The sequence below is a fragment of the Narcine bancroftii genome, chromosome 8, assembly GCF_036971445.1.
Source record: "Narcine bancroftii isolate sNarBan1 chromosome 8, sNarBan1.hap1, whole genome shotgun sequence".
Classification (NCBI taxonomy): Eukaryota; Metazoa; Chordata; class Chondrichthyes; order Torpediniformes; family Narcinidae; genus Narcine; species Narcine bancroftii.
In genome coordinates, this window is record NC_091476.1 from 82187700 (window position 1) to 82200720 (window position 13021).

Sequence of the window (13021 nt, forward strand, 5' to 3'; positions counted from 1 at the left end):
CACTCAGTTCTACCTACCTGCCTTTTCCCCCATAACCCTTAATTCTGTTACTATACAAAAATCTATCTAACTGTCTTAAATAGACATTATTTGCTGAGATGACCACTGCTTCCTTAGGCAGAGAATTCCACACTCTCAGAAGAGCAGTTCCTCCTTGTCTCCATCCTAAATCTCTCCTTTGAATCTTGAAACTCTGTTCCTTAGCCCTAGTCTCTCCTGCCAGGTTAAAGCAACTTACCTTCCTCTCTCTTATCTATCCCTTTCATAAGTTTAGAAGTTTCAATAGGAACCCCTCTCATTCTTCTAAATTTCATTGAGTACAGTCCCAGATGACTCATTCTCTCCTGATTGGCTAATCGACCTGGTGAAACTCATGCAATGCCTCCAGAGCCAATATAATTTAATTCAAGTAAAGATTGGTGGCATGGTTGGCGCAGCACCTTTACAATGCCAACAATTGGGATGGACCTGGGTTTGAATCCCATGCTGTCTGTAAGGAGTTTATATGTTCTCCCTGTGTCTACATGAGTTTTCTCCAGGGGCTTCGGTTTCCTCCCACCATTCAAAATGTACCTGGGTGTAAACTGGGCAGCACAGACGAGTGGGCTGAAATGGCCTGTTAGTGAGCTGTATGTCTACATTAAAAAAAATTCAGTCAGCTATTACTAGGACTATTTGGTCAATACAATGTACAATTCAGTAAGCTACTATGATGTCTGGTGAATCCTGTTTGTTGTGAGTAATTTGATGTCTTGTGCTGGCAAGAGTAAATAGTGTGTGGCTGGGTCAGGGTCAGAAACAATGGAATGAGGTACGTGGGCAAGTTTGTGTTCAGAAACTAAGATTTGTGTCAGAATGCTTTTGTCCCCACCTAACTGCCTCCCCCCCACTCCACTCCGGTCCAGTCCTTTCCCAACTACATTCATGACCTTTCACACCTTGTGTGTCTCAGCTTGTTTTGACAAATTGAAACATGGAGTTGTTTTATCCATCAAGAGATTGATTGGCTCCTGTTGTGTCACTGCAGCCAGATGAAATGTGGATTTAATGTGATATCTCCATTAGTCTGGGCTCCTCTCCCCCATGAATAACAAGGCCTTTGTCTATATCAACAGTACTTCATTAGGGTTTATACATATCAGCCAATGCATCAGTTAGATACTATTGCGTCATTGCTGTAAAATATATGTAATTACCTCATTGGAGTCTATTATTGGCTTTACTTTGTCAGTCTACTAAATTTTAGGCATTTTGTGGGGGTATAAATGTAAAGAAGTTGTGTTGTAGCAATATAAAACCTAGGTTAGGTGAGGAATGTATAAAGTGCTGTTTCAGTGACAAACACCATTGTATACATCGAGGAACGTACGCACGGGCATTTTATCGATTTTGGTCTGATTCCCAAACTTCGATTGCTGTACCCTATGTCGCAGAGACTTGTTTTTCCTTAGCTCCTCCCATTGTCCAGTCTAATTTTCAACATCATAACTCTTACAACTTTATCACTAGGTGCTTTCTTAAAACTATTTGATTAAAAGAAAACTAATGTTTAAATGTTTCATCAGACTTGATGAAGGGTTCCAACTTAAAACGTTGACAGCTCTTTCTCCCCCACTATCTCTGCTCAACCCACTGAGTTCCTCCAACACATTGTTTTTAGCTCCAGTTTCAGCATCTCCAGTCTCTTGCGTCTTTGTAAAGATGTGGCTTTGTAACAGATTGGAAGCAATCTTAAATGGTGACATTCAAGGCGGAGCCCTGTCCTCAGTAATTAAAAATTAAACTTCTAATAGTTCTCACCCACACCAAAATAGTTGGCGTTTCCTTACCAGAAATTATAGGTGCTGTGGTGCACTGTGCAGTGATGTTTGAATGCTGTTAAACTACAAAGAGGAATTCTATTCTGTGGAATATAAAGGGGATGTAGCATTATAAAGGAGGATGCAATTTCTGGCTATAGAGTGATTGTTATATTCAATGCCGTCCGGTGGATAGTGACCTCTGCTCGATAATGGACAGAAATTTTATTTTTTATTCAGTTTCCTTTTGGGTTAACTCACTGCTTAACTCTGAGAGAAACTCAGATCTTTCAGCTGTTTAATGACAGGTACACAAACAGTCTGGCTTACGTGGAGATGGAACAGAACCAGGTTGCATTAACAGCTGTATCCTTTCCCTTTTCACAGCATGTGTGCCTGGATGATTGACAAGTTTGGGGATGAGGAGCTGCGCCACAATCACTGTCCCGCACTGTGCAGCATGGAGAGCTTTGCTTCCTACTGTCTCACCGAGCCAGGTCTGATTCTTATCAAATCTCAAACACATCTTACAGACCAAGTTTTCTTTTAGCATTGCTCAACATCAGCAAAACAAAGGTTTATCCCTTTCTCTTTCTCTTTATTTTGGTTGCACCTTCTACCCTGTTGTTCACTTTGTGAACTGGTGTTTTCAATAGTACCTGTCCCCCATTTGGCACCCATCTGTTCTAAATTTCAGAGACCTGAAGGGCATTCAACAAATGAGACACAAAGCTTTAGACTTTGGAAATAAGAAAATTGGAATAAGGGAAATATATCTTGGGTTTCGAAGAGTTTGCTATCCAGAACTAGAAACTAAAAGGCAAGTGGGATTTCAAATCTATTATCATCTGACTGTACAGGTACAACCAGTGTTTCTCTGGACCATGGTTCACACATGATGCACAGCACATAATAATCGCATTATACATAAAGATGCAAGATAAAATATAGATTTGTAAAAAGAAAAGTGGGAGGAAGAATAACAGCTACTTATTCAAAAATGAAAACTGAAGAAATGTAGAGAGAGAGCAGTGAAAATCATCATTAAATGGTATATTGGTGATGCCAGGAGAAAGTATGAAAATACAATGTCACATATGTTGTCGTGGCTATCCCTCGAGGTTGAGGATGATTCTGAATGCCTTCAACTGTGCATACATGAAACTTGGTCTTACCATCAATTCCAAGAAGTCTCAAATCATCGACCAACCATCACCAACTGAGACAAATCGGATAGAACCATCAATTCAATTGGGGAAACAACCCTAGAAAATGTGAACCACTTTCCATATCTTGGAAGTCACCTCTCTTCCACTGTCGACCTTAATGACGAGATCCAACATCATCTTAATTGCGCTGGAACAGCTTTTGAACATCTCTGAATAAGGGTCTTTTATGATCGTGACATTCGAATGGACACCAAAATGTTAGTGTACAAAGCAGTGGTGATCCTAATGCTTCTATATGCATTGGAAACCTCTCTAGAGTCTTTTTCCAAAGCTTGAAATGACTAACACGGGGTTGTGGGCAGGGGAAGGGAAGGGAAGGGCAGGGCATAGTTTTAAAGTGTGTGCTAGAAAGTACAGGGGGGATGTAAGAGACAGGTGCCATTAGTGTTTTGGGTCAAGGAAAGGTCCTCTGAAATAGTGACTCCCAGGAATTTAAATTTGTTCACCCTCTCCAACTCTGGTCCCTCAATTATCATACACCTCTGGTTTTCACTTCCAAAAATCCTTGGCTTTGGTGACATTGAGCAAGAGGTTGTTGTTAGTACACCATTTAGCCATTTTCAATCTCTCTTCTATTTGCTGATGAATGGTCCCTTTTTATACAACCACTACTGTGGGACTTGAAAAGTTCCATCAACGCTGTCTTCAAAACATCTTAAATAACAGCTGGGAAGATAGAAGCAACAACAACAAGCATTGAAGCCTCCTTCATTAAGAACCAACTAAGATGGAGCGGTCATGTTGTTTGGATAGAAGAAGAATGTCTACTGAAACAAATCTACTCCCACCTTAAAGAAGGCAAATATAAAAGAGGTGGACAACAGAAGAGATTCAAAGACGTCTTAAAATGTAACAAGAAATATAACATTAACATCAATAATTGGGAAACAAATACCAAGAACAGGAAGGCAAACCTTCATCTCAGAAGGAAAGGCAACTTTCAAAGCCAACAGATGTACAGAATGAGAAGAAATGAGAAGTAAATGGAAAAAGAGGCAGCAACAAGCAAAACCCATCTGGAATGACCTGTCCTGGATGTGGAAGATCTTTCAAAGCCAAGATTGGACTCAGAAGCCACTTGAGAGCCCATAAGTCCATCATCCTCGACCTCAAGGAATAGCCATGATGACATATATGATATTGTATTTCCAGTTTTGTTCCCTTTTCTTCAATGCACTGTATTTGTTAGAAAAACCAATAAAAATGATTGAAAAAGATTACAAATTTAATACTGTTGAGTACAGGTGCAAATAAAGGAAAAAAAATGTATCTTTGTCCTAAAGATTACGAATGGCACTGTAGCTCTAATCCCTGTCTGGAATGTATTCTAATAAATTCCCCATAGCCTTTACAACCTTTTAAGTGCTGAGCAAGGAAACCAGTATTCTAATTCTCTGAGCATCAGCAAATCTGACCTGTATTTTATTTCTTTCTGTATGCAGTTCAATATTCTAGGTTAGTCTAATGGTTAGCCTGAAACTATTACAGCATCAAGTCAGTGCTGACTGTAAGAATTTGTACATTCTACCCTGTGGGCTGCTTGTGTTTTCCCTGGGTGCTCTAGGTTTCCTCCCACCACCCAAAATAAATATACAAGGTTGTAGGTTAATTGGGTGGCAGGCTTTCAGTGGCCTGAATCGGCTTCTGCTGTGTTGTAAATAAAGTTTAACAATTAAACAACAGGACATGGGAGGGACAGGAATGGGCTCCTCAGTCCAGGCATTTGTGCTGAATCAAACTAAAATTCTGTTTCATTAACTTGATAGGTATCTTCCACCCCCTTCATATTCATGCATGTTCATCATACTTATTAACAGCTTCAAAGATGTGCATACAAATTGCCAAGGCACTTTTTATAGATATTTGATATCTATTGTCTCTCCCCAGTTGTCCTACAGCAATCTTTCATGTGGTTATGTTCAATTGCAGCTTTTTTTTCTTTCGTGTGTTTGTTCAAACCACCTGGTTATGGCCGCTATAAAACATTGACACATTTTATATTTCCTGAATATTTCAAACAATGTGTCCTGTTCTCCTATGTGCAGGTTTGTCCGAAGGCACTGTGCTTTCTTTGTAAATGAAAGCCAGAGATTGGGCAAATTAAATAGCCAGAGCTGTGGCTTAGGATTTAAACTAAAGTGGGGAGGGTCAGAGGCCAGGGAGGAGAAACTGAATTAGAGAAAGGATAGAGATATCAGTGTGTCAATCTGCAGCCCCTTGTGGACCATATGGAGCTCCAGGTGGACTCACAGGGAGCATCCAAGGATGTAAAGAGTATGTTTAGTGTAGCCATTCTCAATTTTTTTTTTGACTATGGCCCCTTTAGGACTCTGCTTGAAGTTAATGGGCTCCCTTCCCTGTGAAGCAGTCATGTTTAGTTGATTTTTCTCCTACTGACCACATTTTATGATTTCAGTCCATGGCCCAACTTAAATGTTCTTTAGCTCCCAGGCAGGGCCATATGGGCCTCATTAAAAATGGCTGGTCCCTTCACCAGAACAGAGAGAGGAGATGGATGACCATCAGGAAGGACAGAAAGCTTATCCCTGTGGTCAATCTTCTCACAAGTTTACTATTGGAGATGACCTTTCAAGGAAAGCAGCAGTGATTGTCCAGTTAGTTGGTGTTGCTGCACAGAAGACCAGGAACAGAACTGAGAGAGCTCTAATGGGAGGGGATTCTAGTGATTCTGTGGCTGAAAGTAAGACTTCCCCGGTGCTAGGCTCAAGGATATCTCAGAGTGGCTGCAGGACATTCTGAGAAGGGAAGGTGAACAGCTGGTGTTATTGGTATATGTAGGTGAAAGCAGTTGTCAGATCATAGTTAATGCAAAATAGATAACAGTAGAAACTCAAACATGAATAAGACTAGGAAAATTAATAAGACCCTGCAGGTTTTCAGAACTTCTGTCAAATTACTCTTGGGATTTGTACTTGGAGAAAATTATAAACCTAATAAAATATCAAGATGGGCAGAGATGTCCATCCTGAAAATTCAGACAAGGATCTAGCCTCTGCTCATGTTGTTCCTGCTGGTGGAGATGGTCATTTGGGAAGTACCAGTGGAGAAGCCTCTACCTGCTCCAGGATTACAGATGCCCATCACCAGTGAGGGGGTTCACATCAGTCAATAGAATTTGATCTTTATTTTGTTTCTGGAATGTAATCTGGTGGAACTCATTTGCAGCTCATAGAGAGAAAGGCATTCAGTTGTAGATATCAGAACACAAATGATCGGTGCTTTTTGAAGAGGCCAATTTGCTATAACTGTACTAGGCCTAAAAATATTATGTGGGGCAACCTGTCTTAAAAAGAGTAGTTTATATCAGTACTTACAAAGTAAACATGCTCTGTAATTGGAGAATTCAGTGAGAGGATATGTGAAAGACTAGTGCAGGTCTCCATAAATAAAGAGGAGACACTGTTGGCATAGTGGTTAGCGTTTATAGTGCCAGCGATCGGGTCCGGACCGGGCTTTGAGTTCCCTGCTATCTGTAAGGAGTTTGTATGTTCTTCCCATGTCTGCGTGGGTTTTTTCTGGGGTCTCTGGTTTCCTTCCACTGTTCAAAATGTACTGGGGTAGTAGGTTAATGAGGTGTAACTTGGGTGGCATGGACTCGTGGGCCAAAATGGCCTGTAATCTTGCTCTATGTCTAAATTAAAAAAAAAATTAAAATACTGGATGCCTTAGTATGCTTGAAGGTGATCAGTCTCCAGGACTGGAAAGAGGGCAGGGGAAGGAAGGAGAATGGGGCCGAAAGCAAAAATACATCAGCCTTGATTTGAATGGTGATTCAGACTTGATGGGCTGAAGGGCATAATTCGCTTGCTAAGTCTTAAGGTGCCACCTTACAATGGCAATTCTCTGTGTTCAGATCTGATGGGAATGATCAAATATTCCATTCAGAACTATTAAAACTTAACCCCAAAACAAGAATCATTAAAACAAACTTACCCGTGAATAAGGATATTCTAAGATCGCTAGGAGACCTCGCAATTGGAAGAATTGGCAGTCTTTGTCGGACGACGGGACCTTTAATCAGACAAGTTCAACACCACAGAGGTTTCAAACAGTCAGCGACCAGGCCATTTAAACTTTGCAGGGGTCGCAAACAGCACATTTACTCAGCACATTTAAACATCGCGGGTGATTTAAAGGGACATTGTGTGGACCATTTAAACACCACAGGAACTACCAGGAGCAGACCCATGGGCCATGTAAAGAAGACCCAACCAAGCTGAGACACCGGGACCTGAGGTTTAGCTCCCTTCCATTCTATTGGCCAACGTACAGTCCTTGGAGAACAAATGATGAACTCCAAACCAGAGTTCAACATCAGAAAGACATCAATGCCTTAGCAAAGATTTGGACCCACTGCAATTCATCTATCGTCACAATCGCTCCTGATGTGCTTTACAGAAACGTGGCTAAACACGGACATTCCGGACATGGTCCTGCAGTCCATGGGCTGCACCCTCCACCAGGCTGACTGAATACCAGCATCTGGAAAAACCAGGGGAGGCAGCATTTGTGTCATCATCAATTCATCGTGGTGCACAGACGTGACAGTCTCCTCCCAGTCCTGTTCCCCCGACCTGGAACTTCTGGCGATCAAGTGTCACCCATTCTACCTGCTGAGGGAGTTCACCAGCATCATCCTGGTCGCAGTGGACATTCCGCCCCAGGCTAATGTCAGGCTGGCACTGGAGGGGCTGAACACGGTGATAAACAGCCATGAGACAGCATATCCTGATGCTTTCCTGATCATTTTAGGGGACTTCAATCAGGCCAACCTGAAGAAGTATCTGACAAACTACCACCAACGTGTCACATGCGAGACCAGGGGAACCAACACACTCGATCACCACTCCACCACTATGAAGAACGTATCATGTCCACACTTTGGCAAGCCTGATCACGGGGTTGTACTTCTACTCCTGGCGTACAAACAGAGACTGAGGACACCAGTGATGAAGACGGAAAAAGTGGGTCAAGGGAGGTGGAGGAATGTCTGCAGGACTGCTTTGAATTGGTGGCATAGGCCATATTCAAGAATTCATCTTCAGGAACTCATCCACAGACTTCATCAGGACCTGCGTGGATGAGTGTGTGCCCATGCGCACATACCGAGTGTTCCCCAACCAGAAGCCTTGGATGAATCAGAGGATTTTGAAACCTGCTGAGGGCGAGATCCAGATCTCTTCAAGAGTACCAGGTGTGACCTGCGGAAGGTCACATTCGAAGCAAAGTGGCAATTGTGGAGGAGGCTAGAGGTGGAAACAGATACACGCCAGCTATAGCAAGGCGTGCAGACCATTGCAGTTTACAAAGCGAGGGCTGTGATGCTTCATTACCTGATGAGTTGAACACCTTCTATGCCTGGTTTGAGATGAAGAACCAAACAGTGCCTAGCAGAATCCATAAAAAGGCTGAGGTCCCTGTGATATCTGCCTCTGAGGCTGATGACAGAGGGTGAACCCTCGCAAATTGTCAGGTCCTGACGGTGTACCTGGCGGGGTACTGAAAATCTGCACCAAGCAACTGGTGAGACTGTTCATGGACGTTTTCAACCTCTCATTGTGGCTGGCAGAGGTTCCCACCTGTTTCAAAAGGGCATCAATCATCAGCCCTTTGAAGAGTAGTGTGAGCTGCCTCAACGACTCCTGCTCAGTAGCACTAAATTCCACTGTGATGAAATGCTTTGAGAGGCTGGTTATGACCAGAATTAACACGTACCTGTTGTGAGTGAGGAAACAGGTTTGGTAGGTCTCAAAGGCAAGGACTCTGAACACAGTTTTGATGTAGGGAAGGATTTTATTTACAGAAGGCAAGTGTGGGAAAATGGCAACTGATGCAGAGCGCTTGCGTGTGCACTCACACACGCACACGCACAATGAACTGGTACATGCAATGATCAGGGAAAAATCACTATGATGCCCCATTGCCCCTTGACTCAGTGCAGCCACAGCTCTATGCTATAAAGGACACTAATTAAATACACCCAACCCTTTTAACAGTGCACATCTTACCAACAGTTTCTCCAGTACCCTTCCACATTTCTCAGCTGGAGTGAAGCAGGCTGGTCCTAAGCTGGCAAAGAGAGAGAACAAAGAGCACATGGCACCTTTCTAGTGCTGGAGGATCCAGCCCAGGTCATTTACTGGGGACCAATATCTTAGTGCCAGGAGAGTTAATCTAATTACAACAGCCAATGGCCCAAGGCCAAATACAGGCAGGCTGGAGAATGCAGTCCAGGTAATTTACATGGAGCCAACAGCAAGGTGTGCACTAATGCACTAATGGGTGGGGTGGAACCAAACCTTGACTGGTAGCTGGTGTGTCCTCTGACTAGGCAGGAGGCAGTGCTGTCACATGACAACTGCAATCCTTCACAATACAGTGCCTAAGCAAAGATCTGGACCCACTGCAATTCGCCTATCGTCACAATTGCTCCAGAACAGACACAATATCACTGGCTCTTTGCTCAGCTCTGGATCACCTCAAAATCAACAACTCGTACATACGGCTGCTCTTCGTCGACTACAGCTCAGCCTTCAATACCATTATTCCCTCAGTGCTGGTTGAGAAGCTATAAACTCTGGGCCTCTGTACCCCAACTGGAACTAGATCCTTGACTTTCTCATCAGAAGACCACAGTCAGTATAAATTGGAAACAACATCTCTCCTCACTTATCAACACAGGCACACCCCAAGGATACGTGCTTAGCCCACTCTACTACTCATTATACACCCATGACTGAGTGGCCAGGCACAATTCCAATGCTATCTGCAAATTTGCCGATGACACCACAGTTGTTGGCAGAATCACAGACGGCAATGAGGAAGCATACAGGAGGGAGATAGATCAATTCGTTGAATGGTGTAATGACAACAACCTTGCCCTCAACATTAGAAAAACCAAGGAGATGATTGTGGACTTCAGGAGAAAGTCAGGGGAACATGACCCAGTCCTCATTGAGGACTCGTTAGTGGAGAGGGTCAAGAACTTAAAATTCCTGGTGGTTAGGATTTCTGAGGATCTGTCCTGGAGCCTCCGTGTTGATGCAATCATGAAGAAGGCTCACCATTGGCTATACTTTGTGAGGTGCTTGAAGTGATTCGGTATGTCACCGAAGAGTCTCGTAAACTTGTACAGGTGTACCGTGGAGAGCATTCTGGCTGGTTGCATCACTCTCTGGTATGGAGGCCCTAACTCTCAGGGCAAGAATAAATTCCAGAGGGTTGTTAACTCGGCCTGCAACATCACAGGCACCAGACTTCACTCTATCAAGGACATCTACATGAAACAGTGTTTTAAAAAAGCAACTTCTATCCTCAAAGATTCCTCCCCCAACCCAGGCCATGCCCTCTTCACTCTACTAACATGAGGGAAAAGGTTCAGGAGCCTAAAGTCGAGCTTTTTCCCCGCTGCCATCAGATTCTTGAAAAATCAGTGAACTGCATTACTTTTCATGCACTATCATTTTTATTTATTGTTGTAAAGTGGTTTATGTAAATGTTGGCACTGTGAAGCTACTGCGAAACACTGAATTTCATGACTTGTTTATGACAATAAATTTTGATTGGATTTGTCCTGGACTACTGTGGAAATTTGCCCATAGAAAAATCAAAAATCAGTCCTAAATCAGTTCCTAAATCTTTTTTTTGATAAGGTCGATTCTAAATTGTCTTCATATATCTGGCAAAACAAGAATCCTAGATTGGGAAAAAAATATTTACAGAAATCTAAACTGGAGGGAGGATTGGCATTACCCAACTTTAGAATGTATTATTGGGCAATTAATATTAGTTACTTAAGGTATTGGTTGAATTATTCAGAATTATCTCTAAATCCCCATTGGGTAAATTTAGAAATTAAACTGGTACAAAATTTCTCAATTAGTTCTATTTTGGGAGCTGCTCTCCCTTTTACTCTTACTAAACTATATAAACTAATTGATAATCCAATGGCTAAACATACACTACGTATATGGTTTCAATTCCGGAGATTTTTTGGCCTAAGTCATTTTATCTTGGAAATCCCTATTGTACTAAATTTCTTTTTTCATCCCTCTCTAATTGATCAAGCTTATTTACAGTGGTCAAAGAATATCATTGGCTGCTGGAATGAACCGGTGATAGAAATTTATCATGCCCAAGAATTTCTGCAGCCCCTTAATCGTGGTAGGCTTTGGCAAGGCATGGACTGCGTCCATTTTGTGGCTAAGGGAAAGACACCTTCGGCTGTGATCTTGTGCCCAGGAAATCGATAGTTGACCTACCAAATTGGCATTTGCTTTAAGTCCAAATTCATCCAGCCGTTGGAACAGGCAGCGTAATTGCAGGTGGTGATCATGCTCATTCTGACTGGCAATGAGAATGTCATCCAAGTATATGTAAGTGAATTCTAAATCCCTGCCCAAAGCGTCCATAAGTCGCTGGAACACTTGAGTGGCATTCTTCCACCCAAATGGCATCCTAAGGAATTCAAACAGCCCAAAAGGAGTAATAATTGCAGTTTGGGAATGTCATCCGCGTGGATTGGAATTTGATGATATCCCTTGACAAGATCGACTTTGGAGAAAACATGGCAATTGTGCAGATGGGCAATGAAATTTTGTATGTGAAGAAAGGGAGATCTGTCAGGTGTAGTTATGTTATTGAGCCTGCGGTAATTGCTGCAGGGTCTCCATCCACTAGAATGTTCTTGGGTACTATGTGTAATAACGATGCCCAAGGAGTGTTGGAATGCCAAATTATACCTAATGGCTCCATGGCAGTAAATTCTGCCTTGGCCTGCTGTAGTTTATCTGGTGGGAGATGACAAGCCCTGGCATAAATCGACAAGCCTGAGGTGTCGATGTAATGGGACACACCATAGGCCGTTGTGGAGGAATTGAAATTAAGAGAGAGCACACCAGCATAGGTGTCTTTGTGTAGGGTGTGCACCCCGAGCTGGGAAACTCGCCCTTTGCTGCATATCAGCGGGTACATGTGGAAAGTGGTGGCATTAATTAATTTCCTCTGCTTCACGTCGATCAGCAAGTCCTGGGATCGTAAGAAGTCTGCACCCAAAATGGGCTGTGCAATGGAAGCCAAAACACAATCCCAATGGAATGTTGCTCCTCCTATCCTGATCATGATGCGTCCCAGCTGCTGTTACTGGCTATAACACTGTGCAAGTGATCTCTGTGTCTGTCTGTCTGTGAGAGAAAACCTGTTTGACTCTATGCTTGCAAAACCGCATGACCCTCTTATAACAACTTCTGACAATCTGCAGCTCCAACAAGATCTTTCATCTGTTGCCTTTTGTAAACAATAATCCATTAGTGAAGTCTATTAAGCACTCTCCAAAGCTCTTGAAAAGGCTATGGAGCTGATATGTCTAGCATTAGCAGAGCTCCAGTATTTCAAATAAGATCTGTTTCAAAGTGTTTGAACGTGACCTACTCTAATAAACCTTTCCCAATTTATCTCCCAAAAACATATCTATATACTCTGTCACACCAGGAATGCAGCCCTTTCATTGGTCACCTGTCCAATCGTAAGAAGTGACCTTGGTTCAGAAAGGAGCAAGGGAAACAATGTTGTAGTCAAGTCACCTTTATTTATTGCTCAGACCCTGCTCACACGGTAAAGACGCGATAGCATTTCTTCAGGACCGAGAAGCATATTTACATTAATATGTTAGTGTGGCGGCTCACCACAAGGCAGGCGAACCAGCCCTGCTTGTAAGCCACGCGGCGGAGCAGCCGGCCAAAATGGCACAGTCGGGGGTGTTCCCTTCCTCCCAGCACGGGGCTCAGAAACCCACGCTGGGGGACCATGTGACGCCTGGGTGACGTCAGCACCCTCCAGTGCGGTTCTCAGCCAGGTCCGGACTGGGAGTATAAGTGCAGCCCAGCAGCCTGCTTTTAACCAGTCTGCTCACTGAGCTCAACCCATCTGGTTGTGTGTGTTCTTTCAGGAGTAGTGTAGCTGCTGCTACAATTG

At 43.0% G+C, this 13021-nt stretch overlaps 1 protein-coding gene across 12 annotated transcripts in view; it reads left to right on the top strand.

Annotated features, from left to right (window-relative positions):
• acad8 (acyl-CoA dehydrogenase family, member 8) overlaps positions 1-13021 on the top strand; it is a 165961-nt gene that overhangs the window by 30622 nt on the left and 122318 nt on the right. For all 12 annotated transcript variants that reach the window (XM_069894346.1, XM_069894349.1, XM_069894351.1 and 9 more), the window contains one exon: positions 2187-2296. In XM_069894346.1, coding sequence (XP_069750447.1) covers positions 2187-2296 — 110 coding nt within the window. The remainder of the gene's footprint in view (positions 1-2186; positions 2297-13021) is intronic.